Genomic DNA, 20,658 nt, shown 5'->3' on the forward strand with positions numbered 1-20,658 from the left:
ATTGACCTATGCACACTTTTACAGGGTATATTTTAGATTTTAGGTAAGCACAGGGGAGTTCTTGCATATTTCTGACTTAAAGCGGGAGCTCAATATCTGAATAGGCTTCAATTGAGATACCTGATTGTTTAAGCCTTCCAAACCAACATTTAACAGGGTATACAACATTTAAACATGCCTTTATTAACATATCTGCTGCCCTTAACTTGTTAAAGACCAAAGATTTTCAGGGTAAACTATATAATATATCAGATCTTAAACAAGGGCACAACTTCAATTCAGAAATCTATTTCCTTCAGCTTGGTATCTACTCATGCACAGGGTATACATCTGAATATTTCACACTTTTAGGAAAAGCTGAATATTCAAATTGACTTTAATTCAGTTATTCTTCTGCTTCAATTGCATATTTCAAAATTTTAAGCAAGAGCTTCATATTTAAATATGTCTGACAAACCTGCTTCAGCCTGTTATCCAGCTATGCACACTTTTACAGGGTATACATTTGCATATTTCAGATTTTAAGCTGAGGCTTATTATTAAAATCAATTAATAACGTCTCTAAAGTGTATCTCTATTTCATTTTATACAATTGACAAATGCCACCCAAGGAGCACATTAGTAAATCACAAATAAAAACAGAAGCGCACACACACACACACACACACACACACGCACACAATAACTGTATGCATGTGTATATGTTGTAAGTACATAAAACATAAACGTTGTCTATTATTCAATTAACCCGTGCTAGCTGTGGGCGTGGCACACGAAGGTTCGCTTCAACAACAATTACGCTGTTACATTGTTAACAACAAACAAAGGCCCTCCCCCCCTCCCCTAAAAGAGAGGAGGAAGAGGGGGGGTAGAAGGACTGTGTGTATATGGAATAAAACACATTCCAGTGCCACATAGCCAACCATGCTGTGGTCTCTGATAATTGTGCGACAACATGTTAACAGCGACTACTTCGACCGCAGTAGTGGGCTCTCTTGTTGTTGTTGTTCTTGTGTGTGGTCTGTATGTGTGTGTGTATATACGTGGTGTGTGTGTGTGTGTGTGTGTGTGTGTTCAATGCAAGTCATTTACAACGCAAATCGAATAATATTCTCAATAAATTACGTGCAAACATGACATGTTAGATAAAGCCGGGCCCTTTTTATGGCCCACCAGCCCTGGGGGCGGGGTTAATGTACTCGGAGACAAAGCCTGTGTACAACAATTAGAGGAGTATTTTAGATAAAACTTATATATTCATAGATTATTATAAATATATGGCATTATATAATAACGATAAAGGTTATTCAAAACGGAACAGTTGGGATATATGTGGATAAAAGTTCTTGTTTAATTTCGAAGGTGATTCTGGGATAGAGCTTTAGGCATAGATTAGTGTTGGAGAAAACTTCACATTATGATAATCCACATAAGTTAGTGGCGTAATTGAAAATGGCAGTGTTGATAAGGCATCACATGACGAAAATCAAATAAGTTAGTGTTGTAAACACGATTTTTATTATTAGTACAGAAAATAGCAGTGCTGGAAGTGCATCATATGAATGGACTTTGGCAACTTTGCTAGTGTTGTAAAGTAACTAAAATATTTAACATAAGAGAGAGAGAGAGAGAGAGAGAGAGAGAGAGAGAGAGAGAGAGAGAGAGAGAGAGAGAGAGAGAGAGAGAGTGAGAGAGTAAGAGAGAGAGAGAGAGAGTGAGAGAGATAGAGAGAGAGAGAGAGAGTGAGCGAGAGAGAGAGATCCTTTATGCCTGCTCAATTATCGATAACTTTAAGTTAATCGTCTTATATGAAACGAATTGCAACACTTTTCAATTTCTTCGGCCTTAAACGTTTGAAAGTCCGAGTATTTTATCTGCCCGGCAGTCATTTTGTAGAGGTTCATTTCGAAACATGTGCTGCCAGCGGCATTTAAGAGTGAACCCAGCAGGCTCCGATGATAAACAAAGCGAGAGGCTGGCCTGCGGCGGAACAGCCCAAATGCTGTTGGCCTGGCCAAGTGTAGGGCAGTGCCCCGAAATAGATACCGAAGCGATGGGCATTCAGAACAAATTACAAAGCGTAAGAGGGGCAGCAGTGGCCAGAGGCTGCACGAGTCTATCGATGCCCAAGATGAAAAATGGACCCAGGCCCAAAGCACACACACACTCGCACACACACACACACACACATGGGCAGTCACACACTCTTTGGCGAGTTTAACTTAGGGCCGTCGACAGGGGAGCAATTGAAAATTGCTTTGCCCCAAACTGTGGCAACGCATTGTGTTCGACATGTGGCCTTGCCACGACTTGCAACCCACCAATGCTATCATTTTTATAGCCAAGCTGTGCCCCCTCTTTCCCCCTTCTGCCACACAGAGCCCCCATCGTCCTTCTCTTCACCACGACCATCATAAAAGCTTAAGCTGGCTTTGGCACAGATATGTGTACAAGTATTTACAACGCAATTGTAGCTGCAGGCATAAGTGTTATACTATCTGTAGCTGTATCTGTATCTCTAGCTGTGGCTGTATTTGTATCTGTATCTCTAGCTGTGCCTGTATCTGTGGCTCTGCATCTTTTTCTGTGATTTCTCTGGTTGTGTATCTGCAAGTTTCAAGTTGAGTTTTTGCTTCGTTGCATAGTTATGTGCGCAGCGACTGGCGACAATTCACTTACAAATTGTTGCTATTTACTTTTGGCCTTCTTTCCTGCGTTTTATACCCTGTACATATGTAACGCGGGGTATACTATTGCTAAGACAAGCTTTGACACAGGCAGTCATAAACCTTAATAGAGAAAAAAGCAAATGAAGTCACAATCTTTGATTCTGTCTACAGGATATCAGCTCGTCGAGCACTCTTTGTGGCGGCATGTTCAGTTGTTATGCACCCATGAGTTCTTGGGCTTTGCTTTTGACATTCAGCGACTACTTTTTGCACAATTTGCATATAATTTGCACGAGTGAGGGGGAGAGCAGCAGCCTGCCGTCTGCTACAGTCATAAAATCCAGCTAACAACAAAATAAACTACGCAAAAAAATGAAAGCAAGATACATAACTATTACAATGGGGCAGCTGCACGTCATTGGCCAAGTATCTGCCGCTCTTTAAAGTGCTCTACAAGTCGAAGGGTGCCTTGAACGGGACACTAGGCTGGTGCATGAGCCATAAAATTGATTTAATTACCAGCAATTACTTGATTTACTTAATCTAGAAATAGTTTAGTAATTGTAATGGTAATTGAAATATGAAGTATAAGGAATCTTTAATAAAAAAATATATATATTTAATTCATTCTATAGTTAAACTGTTTATAAATACTTAAATACTATAAATATTTAAATACTATAAATACTTAAATAAATGTAATTAAGTAATTAAACTTTGAAGCAAAAAGAGTTCTAAGTAAAAGAAAATATACTTATTTAATTTTATAGACAAACTATGCATAAATACTTAAGTAAATGTAAGTAAGTAATTATATTTTATACAAAATTACTATAAATACTTAAGTAAATGTAATTAAGTAATTAAATTAGTAATTAATTAAGTAATTAAATTTTGAAGCATAAAGAGTTTTAAGTACGTGATATATATGTTTACTTCATTTTGTAGACAATCTGAATGCCTTATCATAAGTTATATTTGCTATCCTATAAGCTCCCTAGGCCTTATAGAGTTAATAATCAACTAACAATTACTTGTAGATGCTTTTTAACTTCTAAAGTAATTAACCAACTGGATATTCTTTAGCACAAATAAACATTTCCCTATAATCTTTTAAATATACTTTAGGTTAGGGTATCTGTAATTTGACATTTCTCTCATTTCGAGAGCAATTTTTGTGTGCTTCTATGTGTTATGCAACATTGTGTTATTTTTATGTTAACGGCTGCTGCGTCGTCAGTTTGTGTTCTTCTTCATGTTGTTGTAGTTGTTATCTTTCTTGCCGCCTCGTTTTTTTTTTTTTTTTCTGGTTTGTATGTTTTTTGCTGTTGGCGCTCGGCACGTGAGGCGCTTAACCCAGCTCAGCTGCAGCTGACAAGGGCTGGGCATTTTTTTAAGGTTGTGCGTAAAACAAATTTACGTTTTCAACGACACGTTTTTCAAGTGTGTGCGTGTGTGTGGGTGTGTGCTGCACACGCAAAAGTATGCTATAATGGAATGCATAGAGCATACGCCCCGTGAGCCGCAGCTCAGCGATGCATGTAGCAAAAAGAAAAGAAAGCGTACCAAGGGGCTGGCTGCAACTTCTTTTGAAACTCAGCAGCATTCAAGCATTAAATTTCTAAAGAATTTCATATTTAAGGCGAAGCATATAAATTGATTAAAAGCCTCGCAAATTGTCAAGGAGCTGCGAGCAGCTGCACAGACACAGGAAGCAGCCACTAGACGAGCTGGCGGGGACGACGAGCGAAAATTGTCATCACTCAGCACCAAATTGACAAAACATGTTAGCAGGGGCAGGGGGCAGGCGACCAAAGGGGGGAGGGAAATGGCAGGCAAGGTCAACAGCAGAGTGCAATGCAAGAACGACAGAAAGATGTTGATAAGCTCTTACATGGCTTGATGAAGTGATAAATACATTATGTGTGCCACTTGCCAGTTGGAGGGAGTGGAAAGAGGCGGGGACGGGAGGGGGCACAACGGGTGTGCTGATTGGCTGCGCTTCATAAATTACATAAATGGAATGAGAGCAAACGAGAGAGAGAGAGAGAGAGAGAGAGAGAGAGAGAGAGAGAGAGAGAGAGAGAGGGGAATATCGAGAGCCAGCGGGGCGGCTACTGACAATAATTGAAGCGACTTGAAGCAAATAAATTAGCGCACAACGCTGCGTATGATTAATGTGCTTATCGAGATGACAATGCGATTGAAGTGTGCGCGAGTGTGTGTGTGTGTGTGTGTGTGTGTGGGGTAGCCTGTTTGTGGGCGTGGCAAGCAGTAGCAGCGGGTCAACAACACTCGACAATCAACTGGGGAACAACAAAAGGCTATAAGATAAACTAGCCTCAAGCAACCAAAAGAAGTCATGAGCAGGAAAGTGGCACTAGAAAAGATAAAAGTGATGCGAAAGCTAAATGAAGGGGGGGCAGACAAAAGAGGAGGGGGATAGAGGGAATGCTAGAAGTGCTTTACAGTTTAATCCATACATACTAGATCTGATTATAGACATGCTGATTATTAACATTTGTGCCAATTGTTTATATGTTATATAGGATCTTAAAATCCATAAAAATTAAAGAATGTTATATTGAGCTGCTTGGATTTGGCTGAGATAGCTCGAGCAACAAATAAGTTTTTCATACAAAAACTTAAATGAAATTCTATAAGTTCTATACAAAAACATGTTTAAGATATCGAGTTAATGATACGAACAAAATAAATAAGCTAAATGCTGAGTTTCGTTAAGATATCTTCAAAAACAGGTAAGACTTTAACATTCTTCAGTTAATTGCTATGACAGCTATAAGATATAGTGTCTCGATACGGCTGAATCGAAGTATATGCTATATCTAAAGCAGTAAAAAGTTGCTGTATCAAATTTAAGGAGCATTGCTTCTCAGAGATGGATAGATAAACATAAGATATAGTGGCCAGATTCGGCTGAATCGTAATATATTGTATATATAGAGCATCAGAAAAGTACTGTACCAAATATCAGGATTATTGCAGATCAAAGAGCGTAGCTCACATAGAACATTGGTATAGATGGATAGATAAACACAAGTTATAGCGACTCGATCCGACTCAATCGATATATATGCAATGCCTAAGAGCTACAAAAAAACCTTCGACATAATTACATAGAACAGGAACATTTATATAGATGCATAGATAAGATAAATTAAATATATTAAATGCACAACAAATTCCTGCAACAACATTAAAATAACCCAATTAGTTATAGGAAACATGTCAAAAGCAGCCCAAATCTCTGAGGCTGACATCGAGTTGGATATTTATTTAAATCCCATAACGCCTGTCACTGCGAATAGCACGAAATATTGGTTGTTACCTTGAAGCCGCTGTTGCTGGGCTGTCGAAAGAAACGAAAGGAGCTGGGCGTATCGATGGTATGCTGCCGCGAGAGCGTCCCGTGGCTGCTGACACTCGACTGACGGAACCAGGGCAGCGAGATCTTGCGTCGACTCTTGCGCTGCTGCGGCGTGCCCGCTGCCGGCGGCACAGTGGGAAATGTGAAGGGCGAACGGCAGAGCGGCTCAGCCGAGGCGGCGGTAGCGGTCAGCTTGGGCGATGTGCTGTCATCCTCCTCCAAGGTACACAGCGGCGTATTCTGTGCGGAGTCCGCCAGCGAGGGCGACGGCGACGGATCTCCAATGGCGATGGGTGCACTCAGCGGCGGCAACGCTAGCGGCGTATTCGGCAGCGAGGCAGCTGATGCTGGCGCCTGATCCTGGCTGCCGCCGCCGGCTGATCCTGGCGCCTGATCCTGGCTATCGCTGCCGCACTTGAGCCGCTCGAGCGTCGTCTTCTTTTGGCTGGCCACATCGGCGGCATCGACGCTGTTGATGCGTTCGTTTAGAAATTTCTTAACGCTTTTCATGGCTTCAAAACTTTGCTTTGCTTTGCTTTTCCTTTTTTTTAATTACACATCCTCTTTTAATTTTTTTTTGGTAGAGTTTATTTTTGTTGTTGTTTTTATCAATAAATCTGCGCACAAATCGATTTGTTGTCAACGTGTTTTATTTTTAAACCTTAGCCAAGTGCCACGTGCCAGAGCCAAAGCCACAGCCGCAGCCCAAAATCCAAATTGAAGGGGGGCCGCCCAGGTGCCAGGTGTGTATACGTGTGTGTATTTGTGTGTGTGTGTGTTCGTTGAGAATTTGCTGGATACATAAGCAGCACGTCGATTGGCTGTCATGCAGGCAGAACAGCACAGTTCTTCTGCTGGGCATTCGCCTGTCAAATCTGACATTGCAATTTGTATCTATTACGAATTGAGTTTTATCGACAATTTTTTTTCTTCCTATGGCTCTTGCACGAATTTCAAATGTCATTCAATTAGCACTACGCGGCGTATAAGCAATTTTTGACTGCACTGCTTTTCTGAACGTGATATCAAACTAGTTTGACTATGAGAACATTCTTATACTATTTAATACATATTATTTTATATGTAGTATATTTTTTATATTATTTTATTTATTATTTAATATATATTATTTTATTTATAATATATATTTTATTTTTTTTACATTATATATATTATATTTTATTTTATTAGTATATTTAATAAACTATTAATTATTTGAATAATTTATTTAGCAGCAACTTTCTTACTATTCTTCAATTGTTTTTTCTACAAATTGTATATTACATTTCCACCCATTTTCCGCTCGTGAGAAATTGAAAATTTCAGTCTACATAAACATTTGAATATGGGCATGAAGTCGGATCGGACGAAAAAGAAGTGTGAGCAAATGTTTAGATTCATTTAATTGATGTTGTCTTTTTCTTTGTATTAATATATTTATATAAATATATCAAATAAAATGTATTAATATATTTAAAATATAATATATAAAAACATTTTCACGTAGAAAACAAGCTGGTAATATATTTTATTATATTATAATTTATATATATATTAAAAAATTGCGAGAGTCGGATAAAACAAGAAATCGAAAAAGTTTAGTTTAATTTGATTTAAGTTGAATGTATTTTATTGTTTTTGTTTTATTTTTATTATATATATATATAATTGCTGCTAATAATTTTCTGTTCATTTCAAGTTAGATAAATTATACTTATTATTTATCAATATAATTTATTTATTATTTATTTCTTTATAATTATTTCAATTTATTTATATATATTTATATAAATTTATATATAAATATATTCAATATAGTATTTTTCCCTCGTTTAATTTTGTTTCTCCATTAATTAAACTAATTTAATTTTAATCAATTAAATTTAATCAATTGTTCTAAGTAGAAAAAAGTGTTGCATTTTTTAAATGAATTAATCAATCACGCTCTTATTATGGAAGTGTTTTTTTTTCTTCCTTTTTTCTACCATGGCTGAAATTTATATTTGATATTTTTGCTAATTTTTTGCCCATTTTGTTCTTTTTGGCAGTTAAAAAGCTGCCGCCGCTTGGCTTGAAAATTTATCTTGAAAATTCATGGGCAGCCGCACGTTTTGTTTATAAGTATATGTAAAAATGTTTGTTATTTTTACACTTTTGCGCTGGCTCTGCCTATGCCGCAGTCGACGCCAACGTCAGCGTCGCGGCAGGTGCGCCATAGCGGCCGCCACTTGGCAGAACCGATTGTGCCCGACTGCAATTATGATTCAATAATTTACGGCCGGCGAAGCGGACTACAACAACAACAACAACAACAACAACAACAACAAAAGAAAAGCCAACTCAACGCTAGGGAAAATAGTTTAATGCCAAATTGCTTGCGTAAAAATAAAGTACAAACAATATATGAAAATAAATTTGTGCTAAAAGCAAGATAGAGTTTATACCCTTATAGATAGGAAAAAATTGTCAAGGAAATATTTTGATTAAAAGTACAAAATTTTGGTTATAAAAGTACAAACTAATTGTTGTTTCGCTGATAATTTAAACATTTCTGCTGAATTTGAACCAGCGACCTCTCTTTTCTTGGTCCGACGCTCACTAATCTAAACTTGTCAAAGAAAACCTTGATTAAAATACATAAAAATCAAATCAATTAATTGCTGAGATTTTTGTTATAAAAGAACAAATTAATTGTTGTTTCGCTGATAATTTAAACATTTCTGCTAAATTTGAACCAGCGACCTCTCTTTTCTAGGTCCGACGCTCACTAATCTAAGCCGCGTAAGCTCATAGAGAGCAAAATTATGATTTAAATCTTCGAATAAATTTAGTAGAAGAGCATCAGATTGAGAATTTATTGAAAGACTAGACTTCTATCCCAATCTAACTCTTCCACATGATATACACCTAAAAGATTAGGCTCTAAATAGTTCCATAGATCAATTTGACTAGATTAAATACAACAATTTGTTTGCTTATTACAAACCCAATGAATCAAACCGAATTGTTTACATACAAGAAAAAAGCCCAAACGAACATCTGTGCCTCAGACATATTAGTTCAGGGATTCATCAGATAAATTTACAGCCAGATAACAATTAAACAAACCAAAAGCTAACTAAAAACTAAGCGGAAATCAACAAGAAGCTGTCCATCAGAAACTAGCGCAAACAATATGCTCAGTTTTGAGTAGGGTATATGAAATTTAAATAAAATGAAAGGTTAAATAGACGTCCGTTAACTTTACGTGTACGCGTGAAAATTGGCATATGTTGGTGGAAATTCGCAGAGGCCATTTTGAAAAAAATACAAAAAAAAAAAAAAAAAAAACAAATTGAATACTGTGAAAATGTGCGGGGAAAATGTGGAAAATGCGTAGCGAACAGCTGTGCGCTACGGGGCATCGGCACGAAGCAGGAAAATCGGTGGGATCTACGCAAAGAGCTTCAGAGTTTTGTGGCTCAAATTTAGCCAACGGCATTAAAAACTTTGCCACTTTATAACACACACGCGCCGAGAAGGAGTCTCAACAAGAGTGCTTTGGTCGGGAGTATACGACTAGAAGATACACTAAGCACAGGCCCAAGTCTTTTTGGTTCGATCTCAGAGCTAAAATATGGCGTAAAAAAGTCTGAACATGCCAAGATAAGGGATTTACCCTTACAATCTTGATAAGCTGAACGATAACCTTAAAAATCGATATTTATCGATAATCAGAATATGGAAGACATCGAAAAAAATAATGATAGGCTGATAATAAGGATTTATATTTATAATCTTGATATACAAAACGATAACCTACACAAAATCGATATTTATCGATAGTCTTAAAATGAAAGATATCGAGAAAAAGAATGTTAAGCTCGCTCTATGTATTTTTTTCCAAGGCGCAAGGATTTACCATTACAATCTTGATATACAGAACGATAGCCTACAAGAAATCGATATTTATCGATAATCAGAATTTGGAAAATATCGAGAAAAAATTAATGATAAGTACGTTCGTTCGTTCTGTGCATGTTGTACAGGAATATATCTATTAAATGTCAAGTCTTCAGCTTCAGATAATTTCGCTAAATGGACTCAGCACATTATTTCGACAAAAAGAGATGCACACAATAAGTTCTGGATAATAAACGACAAGAAGAAGCACAACAACGGGGCCATCTCTTGACAGATTCTGTCGTTGGGTCTGACAAACGGCTCAGCTGAGCTGCTAATACTTTCATAAGATTCACTCCAAAGCCAAGTTAATTCAATTTGTGCAAATGAATGCGCACATCAGCGCCAGGCAAAGGGAAAGGGCGAAGGGCTGCGACAAAGCGGATGCTGGTTCGCATTTGAAATCAAGTTCATAATGTCCAAGCGGAAGTTGCGAAAAGGGAAATTAAATAAAAAACAATTATTAAAATTAAATCAAATTTGCAGCTTTTTAAAAATTCGCAACAAACATAAATCAACTTGAACTTAAACAGAACGTTTTACGCTTTTTCTAGCATGCAAATTCTGGCAATAAATCTCTTGTGCTTAAACCAAGACTGCAAATTATACGCATCTTGATATGCCTCGTCTATAAAACATATATTTTGCATTTGTTTTTGCTCGACAGCCGCTGCAAAATGCATGCAAGCATATTTATATATATCTATAGTATTTAGTTTGTAAATTGTTGTACTTTGAATAGAAATTGACCGAGCCCATTTGACGCAAACTTAAATTGCAACAAGCGGCAACAATCATAATAATTATAACGGCCAAAACAATGTCGTGTCATGGCAACAACAATTGTACAACATTTGCAATGCTGATCTGTTTTAAAATGCATTAAGCTTAGCGTGCAATTAATTGTATCGGGAATTTGAAAAAAGGTATAAAAAGAAGAGTGCATTAGTTGGCAGTAGACGACTCAGAAATGCCCTGAACGAAGCCCATTTGGCATTTAAAATATTCCAACTTGTCTTTACACATAAGAACAACTTCTTCTTTCATTTGCCTCACGCTAACATTCTTGATTAAATTCGGTCTCTAAAGTCCGATCTGTTTTAAATTTTCTTTCTAATGCTTCATAATAACATTCTTGGTTTTCGGTCTCTAAGGTCCGATCATTTTCCAATTTTCAATGCCTAAGTATGGCAAGGCTTTACCTTTAAAAAAAGTTTTTCTCGTGCCATCTTTGGGGGTGAGATACTTTTGACAGATTCTATATGATAGCTCCCACCCCAAATTGGCTGCATCTATCAGCTATAATTCTCTACTTATGCCCCAAAAAGCATGTCTCAACATTTATCAATATTATGAAGCATATTTATCAATATTACAAATATGCGTGGAGTGCAGCTCAGTTGACAGCGGCACTTGGCGAGGACCCAAAACCAAACAGTCTCAAGTCTCTGGCGCTCCGGGCGCCGACCCAAGAGTGGGAGAGAGAGAGAGAGCGAGAGAGGGGGCGAGAGAGAGAGACGAGGCGAATGAAAGCGAAAACACGTACCGCCAAATAAAACTGCTACTCAAGTAGCTAAAGGCGTGAAAAAGGTCAAAGGCAGCGCAAATTGTGCATGGCATTTGGGGGCGTGGCTTGCGCCCAACCCCCCTCTCAACTCCCAGGAGCTTAGCTGCAGACATTTTTATAAGCAGCATCCATAATGCCTTCTATACATTTCTATACTACTTTTCTATACACTGACAGAGGGTATATTAACTTTGCCATGAAGTGAATAACGTGCTGTGTTCTGTGCATATTAAGTATATATATATTCCTGATCAACATCGGCAGATCAGTCCATATAGTCTATCTATCTCTTGCTCTACAAACTAGTCTCTCAGTTTTAGCGCTTTCTAAGCACTAAAAAGTGCCTTGAAGTCTTCTGTTCTTCATAGTGTATTTCATATTCGGCCTTTTTCTGGTTAAATATATTTTGATGGTTTTAAGAGGTTTTTGCATTTAGTTCGAGTGGCAGCTATTTATGAAAAATACTTGTGCATATTTATTTATTTTCGGCCAGGCGTGTTTTCAATTCTGTTTGTTGACATCGGCTGCACATAAATTTATTTATATTTATTTACGCTAAAATATTGTTAATAACAATTTAGTGTTTTTTTCGGGCATATTCCTGTGAGATTTTGGGCTTGGGCTTTGGCTTTGCTCTAGAATTTGATTTGAAATTCTCGAATTTATCGTTTGATTTGTTTATTGACTTTTACAAATATTTATTTATATAATTTTGTTTTTTTTTTTTTATAGATATAACACTCGGCATACTCAGAAATGGTTTATCTTATCAGCTGATTAAAAGCAATTTGTTGGCCACTTAAGAAGGGTTTTTTTTTTGTTGTTTCTTTTGATATTTATTTATATTTATTTTGTTGGGTTTCCTGCGCTGTTTCCGCTCGAAATTTGAGAGGAAAATGGGAAATTTCGTTTGAAGTGGAAAACTTAGCCGCAGCTCAGCGCAGCGCAGCGATTTTCAGTGACAGTTTCAGTTAAGACTGGCCACTTGACGGACCGAGGGGTAGGGGGGGCTGCTGCAACGGAGACGCCAAGAAGCGTCGTTCGCGGGCGTTTGACCGGGCGCGCATCTGCAGGCAGCTGCGAAGCTTTAGGAAGAGACAGCGACGGCGACAGCGACAGTGACAGCGACGGCAACGACACAAACAGCGAACCTATTGGCTTTAACTCTGCGAATCAACTGGAGCAGCAGCCAGCGGCGGCTACGCAACGAAGCCGACAACAACGTAAACAGCAACAGCAACAACAACAACAACAACAGCGGGTGCGAGCTGCCACAACAACAAACAGCGTGCGAACCGCCAAAAAAGAAGAAAAGCTCTCAATACGAGAGAGCGGTAGCATAAGCGAGCGCGAGCGAGAGAGAGCAAGGCTAACTGCCAATTAGCGCTAGCAGCTGCCAAACGTTGCGTATACGTAACGTACGTCCGGCAAAAGCTCTCTTTGACTCCCTCCCTCTCGCTCTCTCTCACACACACACACTGTTATCTATGCGCGGCAAAAAGCTATTCAAAAATCACGCAAAAGCTTTGCCGAAACAGTTGGCACAGGATCTTAACAGCAGTTGTGCGCAAAATATAGCTTGCCTTCAATTTCTTTAATAATTTTGCAATTTAAAAAGCGAAAAACTTAGCAGTACAAATATATGAAGAAAACAGGCGCACACACACACACGCAGCCATGCACAGCGAGAAAAATCCAATTAAATCCTGCTATGAATTTTAAACATATTGCCGACGAGCCGAAAAACTAGTTCAGTGACAGCCAATGGTAAGTCAGCAGCAGCATCCTTAAGAGCCGAATGATGAGCTGAGAGTAAGCGAGGTGAGAGTGAGAACGAGAGAGAGGCAGAGAGAGTGGAATGGCATACGCGCGTTTCTTTTGAGGTAGGACCATAAAAGCAAAAGAGCTTCACATGACAAAACCAAGTAAAAAGCTTTTAGCTCTTTAACAGCGCTGAAGACTGTTAAGCTGTACAAAGATAACAGACAAACCAACTGATAGGCTGCTGCTAAGTCAAAAATTAACAGCTAGAGTAACTGTTAGGGTGCTGCTTAGACTAAACTTAACAGACAATGTAATTGTTAAGGTGCTGTTCAGACAAAAATTAACAGACAGAGCAACTGTTCGAATGCTGCTAAGCTGTAAGCTGTCGAATGGAAACTGTTAGGTTTAACGAACAGAGAGACGTGTTTTCAACAGTTTAAAAAAAATAGACGAATCAAATGTTACCCATATACAGACAAAATGAAACAAATTGAGGCTTTGCTATTAATTTAACAGTAAACTTAGCTGTTATGCTATAGACTGTAAAGGAGAAGCTGTTAAGACAACAGACGAATCAACTGTTAAGGTGCTGGTGATAGATAAATTAACAGACATGGCTACTGTTCAAATGCTGCTAAGCTGTGTGCTTTCAAATGGACACTGTATGGTTAAACGGACAGGGGGCAATCTTGTCAACGGACATTTCAAAATATTAGCTGAATCTAATGTTATAATGTAATAGTTTGAGCCACAGCTGTTAACAGTAAACTCAACTGTTATGCTGTATACTGTAAAGGAGAAGCTGTTAAGACAACAGCTGTTAACTATAATGGCTGTTAAATGTGTAAAATTAACTAATGTTAGCCAATTGAAAAAGTGGGAATGAAGAAAATTAAAAACTCACCTTATTATCACTATCTGTGGTATTGCCCGAGCCAAAGCTGGCGAGGGAGCAGCGGTCGTGATCATTCTCCGTGAGTGGTTCGTCCAGATCACGCGAGGAACGCTGCGAGGAGCCCGAATTCTTGGCCGGTGACTTTGGCAACGTCAGCGAGGTGCCCGAGAAACAAGTTTCCTGCATGACCTCACGCAGTTTCTTAACCCAAATCTGAAAAATATAAAATATATATTAGTATAGGAGTGAAAAGGTAGGGAGAATGGGGGACCGACCTGTTTCGTTTCCAGGCTGTTCGCCTTGAGGACAATGCGACAGTCGGAGAGCATGGGCGAACGGCCGGTCCAGACCGCAAACTTGGTCTCATCCCCTTCGATGTGCTCCGTAATGCCCATGTCGGTGGTCATGAGCTTGCTCTTGAACTGATACTTGACCACATTCGACTCTTTGACCTCCTTGGCGAACAGCAGATAGAGCTCGAAGAGGAATACGCGACGCTCACGTCCTTTGCGTATGATTTGCTTTGTGTCCCAGGCCTGGAAGGCGTCCTGGAGCACCACCTCGCCCAGCTTATCCACGGACACATCACAGTTCTCGAGCAGCGACAGATGCATGGCATCATTCGCCTTCTTGGGCACATTCAACATGACCTCGAGGCCCTCCTTAATCTCACCGTGGCTGCCCTCGCAGCAAGAGAGCAAATCCTTGAGCAGTAGCTGGTACTTGGTGATACGCTGAACGGGCTTTATCAGATAAGCCGGCAGCGGATGTTCCACTTCGAGACGTCGCTGCAGCTCCTCGAAATAGTTGCCCGCGTGCTGCACAAGCAAATTGTTGGATGTCGGCTTATTTTTGCAATAATGCACATACATGTCGAACTTGACGGCCCAGGTGACAAAACAATGCCCCACATCCTCGGGCATGGTCTCGTACTTTTCCAATTCACGCAGAAAGATCTTCTGATGGAAATGATGCAGTTCACGGATATTGCCAAAGATGATGTCCTCCTGGCCGAGCAGAGCGGCGGGCACATTCCGGCCGCTGCGAAACTCCTCGAGGAAACACTTGATGCAGGTGGCTAGATCGTTGACATAGGCACGCTCCGTCTGCATTAGCTCGGCCATGATGAACTCTTTTCGTCGCGCCGATTTGCGTTTCTCCTCGTTGATCTCCTTGCTGGCCGCCGAACTAGCTGACGTGGTCAACTTCGCCTCCAGCGTCGGATCCGAATGACGATCCGTGCTGCTGCTCGCGCCCGAGGCGCTGCTTATCGAGCTATTTGCATCCCCATCCGGCTGCAGGAGCAGCTGCTGCTGGGCGGACATGCCCAGCGATTTCTCCAGCTGCTCACAGTAGCTGTCCATGCGATTGCTGAAATCCTTGTAGCGCTGATCCACGGAGGCGACCCACTGTTTGATGGAGCTTGCATGCGCATGACCCTTCTCCACAAGACTGTCGGCCAGCTGGATGAGCAGCTTGACCCGTTCGCGTGTCTCCTTCGCGGTGCTTCGGAATTCGTTGTGCTCCTTAAGCAGACCCTCCGTCTCCTCCCGGGTTATACCCACCAGATTGGTGCGCGACGAGAGATAACCCTCGCCGGTATTGTGTATCCATTCGATGGCCTGCTTGGCGCTGCGCTCGAACAGCACAAATTGCTGGCACTGATCCAGAGATTTTTTGCGCAGCGTCCAAAAGTCGAGCACCTGATTCTCCTGGGTGAGCAGCTTGTCCAGTTTGCTCTTCACGTGCGCCTCGCAATTGCCCTGCGGATATTGATAATATTGCTGCGATCGATTCGCGTACTTCAGGAATGTCTCCGCGGTGCGACGCGCCAGCGTGCAGGCCTTCAAAAATGCCTCCTTCTGCTCTTGATGCTTCGATATCAGCTGCACGATGGTCTGCGCCTTGTCGCTGCTGCCGCCGCCGCCGCACCAATCGTCCTCCCGCCGATATTCACGCTCCAGGCTGTCTAGCACGGAGCACACCTGCTCGGCGGTCTTATAGAAATTTATGGAGGCTGTCACCAGCTTGTGCCGCTCCTCGGCATAGGTGACCAGTTGTTGCCACTTTTTGGTAACATCGTCGCTGATTTCACGTATCGACTTCGGATCATAGTGATTCGCATTGATCAGCGCATCGGCTCGGTATTTCACCTGAACAGCCGACGTATGCGTCTTCTCAATGGCAATCTGCAAGGGGAGAGAGAGAGAGAGATAGGATAAGTGTTGGATAATACTCAACTCTAGCCTAAGCAGAACCTCAAAAATGCAACTTTCTTATACATACGTTAACAATGTTCATATTTTATGTTAATTATGCTGTTATGCTAGTGTTAACATTAACATTAACAGCGTCACTTTAACATACATCGTTAGATTATAAATTTATAATTTAACATTCACATTAACATATTTAGTTATTATCTATATTTAACATCAGTTAACATTAACATTAACAGCGTCACATTACCATATGCTTAGCTGGAGGAGTTAACAGAAACTCACCTGAAACTGTTCGTGCTCCTTGCGCAACTGCTCGGCCTCCTGCAGGCTGTTGGGCGTCAGAAAATTGGCCACAAGCATCGCCTCGCCGTTGCGTATCCAGGAGATAACCTGATTGGCATCATTTTGGAATTGGCACAGTTGCACGGCCTGCTCCAGTTTGGCGCGCTTCGCCTCGGACAGCTCCTCCAGATCGATTTCGCGTTCGCGCAAAAAGTCCAACAGATATTCGATGCGTGCCTGCGCCGTATGCGTGGCATCTGCCATCGATATGAAGCCGGCATTCTCGAAGAGCTGCAACAGATCCTGGCCCTGCTGCAGCACCTCGTACGTGGTGTTCTGTATGTCCGTGACGGACTCGTTATGCATGCGTATCAACTGCTCGGCCTTCTGATAGTCCCGCGACAGATCCGCATGCTGCAGCTCCTCGGACCACATCTCCAGCTGCGAGGACAGCTCCATGGCGTCGCGCTCAAAGTAGCGCAAACGCAGAATGAGATCGGCGCGAAATTTGCGCGCCGACCACAGCTCCTCGACCTCGATTTTCTGCTTGCTTAGCTTCTCCAGCGTGGCCTCGAGCGCGGCCAGCGAGCCCGTATTGTCCACATACTCGAGCGCGCGCATCTCCTGCAGCAGCGCCTCGCCCTGGGCAATCAGAGTCATGCACGTATTCACCGTGCTCTCCTGCTGATCCCGATACTGTTGCAGCAAACGCTCGATGCCCTCGAGATTCTCCTGCGACAACCGCGTCTCATCCGTGCTGACATCCGTGCGCAGCGACTCAATCCAGGCGCTAACCTCCTTTTCGTGCGTATAGAATATGACGGCCATTTCGAGTCGCCGACGACGCTGTTCGACGCGCTCCGCAAAGCTGGCCACCTGCAGCTCCAGCTCGTGGGCCACCGAATAGATCTCATTGGGATCGGCTTCGCCGCTGCGCGCCAGTTCCTCCGCCGCGGAGAGCAGCTTCTCTGCATTGCTGTACGTATTCTGGGCCACATTCTCGAAGTGTTCGTGCGATTTCTGATAGACGCGCGCCTTCTGTAGATTCCGGCCGATGCCCGTGTTCTTGCGCAAAAAGACCTCGCCGTGATTCTTCAGCCAGTCGAGCACCTGCTTGACATCCTCCTGGAACAGACGCAGCGCCAGCGTCTGATGCAACCGTATCTTCTCTTGATGCCATTTGGCCTCCAGCGTGCGATGATGGCCCAATATTTGGTGTATAACCGCAAGGACATGGCTGGCACCTTCGCTATAGTCCGCCGCCGGATCCTGGCGTTCGTATTTATTGTAGCCGCTGTTGCCGCTATTCTTGCGATGATCGGGCACGCCCGGCGGCGGCGGCTGATTGCACACATGCACCAAATGATCCAGCTGATAGAGCAGCTTCTTGCTGGTCGAATGCACCTCCGTGTACGCCTGGCACATGGCCTCGTACAGGGATTGATGTGTGCGTATCGCCGTCTCCAGGCTCTGGATATCCGAGGGCAGCGGCTGCGATGCCTGGCAGGCGGCCGCCCAGCTGGCCACGCTATTGCAATACTGCTCCGCCTTGTGATGGAACAGCACGCTCAGCTGGAGGACGGCGGTGCGTTCGTCCAGTCCGGCGCCGAAATCCTTCCACGTGCGATCCAAGCGCTGCGCCAACGTCTTGATATGCTGCGCCGCATAATGTTGACTCTCGATGAGACGCGCTGCCACGGCCAGAATCCGATCGATATTCACATTGACATTCATCGAGGCGACGGCAAATTTCTGATGTTCATCCTGCAACAGCTTGGCTCCGGAATAATTGTGCCCGATCTCCACGTAGCTCATTTGGAATACATCACGATTGTGCAGGATCCAGTCGAACATTTTCTCGCAGTCCTGCTCGAAGAGGCGCCACTGAAAGCATTGATCCAGCTTCACTTTCTTGTGCTGCCAGAGCATCAGCAGGCGCTCCTGGCCCGAATGGATGAGGTCGATCTGACGCAGCGCCTTGTTAATCGCCGCCGACATGTCCGGATTGTTGTGACCAGCCGAGCGCGTGCCTGGCTGTTGCTGTCCGGCGGAGGAGGTGCCCGAGTCGGAGCAGTCCGAGGTGGCAGCGCCGCCAGCGCACTGCAAGAGAAGAGTTTGGATTAATATGTGTGCATAATATATATATAGAAAGGGAGATCCAAAGTATACCTGTCCGGCTGTGCCGGCATTTGTTGCCGCTGCCATATTGATCTTGGTGAGCAGCTTCTTGCCCTGCATATCGAGATCCTCGATGGGCAGCTTGGTGATCTTCTTGCGCATCTCGTTGTGATGATCGATGGCGTGCCGCGCCAGACTGACGTCCTCGGCGAAATCGTTGCGATTGAGATCCTCCTGCAGATCGTCGATGCGATCGGCCATATCGCCGGCCTGCCAAAAGAAATCCTCAATCGCCAGCCGTGCGTCCGTCCACTGTTGATGATCGTACGGCTGCTGGCCATCAAAATCCGAGGTCAGCTGATGCGATTCGGCTATCTTGTTGAGCGCCTCAATCGATATCGTCTGCGTCTCGAATTTGTATTTATTCGAGCTGATCGAGGCGCGTTGCTTCTGCCAGAAATTGTCCGGCTTGATGATCACCACGTTATGTATGTTGGCGCTAAAATGCTCCTGCAGCACCTTCAGTATTGTCTTCACGTTCGTCGAACAGTTGCCATTGCCGCGCATATCAATGATGACTGTGAAGCCGAGATTCTTGGCCGCATCGCTGCAAGTGAAAGGCGAACATTCAAATCAAACGGAGAGCCAAGCGTCAGTGAGAGTATTGTTGTTCTTATACCCTAGCAGAGGGCATATGCAATTTGTTATCAACTAAGTTTTTATATAGTGCTGATTTTGGCGACCTTTATATTCTTTAATTTTATACATATATATATCTATATCTTAAGACTATTATCGATTGCTTACAAATTGAATTTTACGCTAATCTATTGTCACTTCCCTTTGCCTCACATTATGCTATGTTACTTCATACTTGGTTAAGATCGATGTTTAGAGTCCGATCATTTTGAAACTTTCATACAAAAGCGTGTATGTATGGGATTTTTGGTGGGAAAGGGGAAAAGGTATCTGATAAGTGAAATATATATACGAGAAATACGAGCGATATGAAAATGCAAGAAGATATCGCAAAGAAAGAACGAAAGGACTAATGGAAGTTTTCCTAGCCCCTAGTCTTATGTAGCATGCCAAATCCTAGCTGCCACCTACTATTGCCCGTAAGGGTATTCAATCTTCGTCCAAAACAACAGTCAACAGTTCTTTTCGTGCATTTTAGTTCGATTTGTTTAGATTCTGCTTTTGGTTCGTTGCTCTGTTTACGTCTTTTGCATAAATTATGACTTTTCACTGGGACCGAGCACATTTTCTATTGCTTTGACACCAATTTCGGCTAATAATTTCCGACGCACCGTCTCCCTATATCCCCCTACTCCTTCACCCCGCTACCGCTCCCTCCTTAATCTAACTGTCGCTATTGTGACGTGCCGCTTGTGTCGTGTCTTGCGCTCTGATTTGCATTCTATTTGAATTTTAATCACACCATTAACTATAAATATTTTTATTTTATTGATATACCCCTTTCCCTCTCTCCCTTTCTGACTCTCTCTTGTTCTTTCTCATTCTTTCTTTCTGGCTGTCATGTCTGCTACACGCTTTTTAACAATGTCGTTTTGGGCCGCTATTTCTTGGCCTCGTTGTTGCCGTTTCGCTGGGGATTCTCGTGCGGTTGGCGCGAGCGCATTTCTAGGGATTTGCCCTCGAAGACGCGCTTAGAACCCGAAACCAGCACTACACTGCGCAAAAAGAGCTGCATAATAGTGGAAAAAATCATACCAAGAAAAATATATATATATCTTTTCCTTAAAAGAGCTTTAAGTTGGCTCATTGACTGATCAATCAGTTTGATTGAA

The 20,658-nt window shown here is 42.2% G+C and overlaps 1 protein-coding gene across 2 annotated transcripts in view; it reads right to left on the reverse strand.

The window, feature by feature from the left end:
• The window catches only part of LOC115762604 (triple functional domain protein), a 61,632-nt gene that overhangs the window by 35,091 nt on the left and 5,883 nt on the right, over positions 1-20,658 (reverse strand). Inside the window, exons 3-6 of one of the 2 annotated variants that reach the window (XM_030704897.1) lie at positions 18,899-19,454; positions 16,730-18,829; positions 14,501-16,414; positions 14,235-14,438 (exon numbers count right to left, since the gene is read on the reverse strand). In XM_030704897.1, coding sequence (XP_030560757.1) covers positions 14,235-14,438; positions 14,501-16,414; positions 16,730-18,829; positions 18,899-19,454 — 4,774 coding nt within the window. Of the gene's footprint in view, positions 1-6,018; positions 6,568-14,234; positions 14,439-14,500; positions 16,415-16,729; positions 18,830-18,898; positions 19,455-20,658 lie in introns of those variants that run through there. The other variant, XM_030704898.1, reaches the window with a different exon arrangement.

This window comes from Drosophila novamexicana, unplaced genomic scaffold, assembly GCF_003285875.2.
Source record: "Drosophila novamexicana strain 15010-1031.04,08,12 unplaced genomic scaffold, DnovRS2.1 tig00000644-arrow-pilon, whole genome shotgun sequence".
Taxonomy (NCBI): domain Eukaryota; kingdom Metazoa; phylum Arthropoda; class Insecta; order Diptera; family Drosophilidae; genus Drosophila; species Drosophila novamexicana.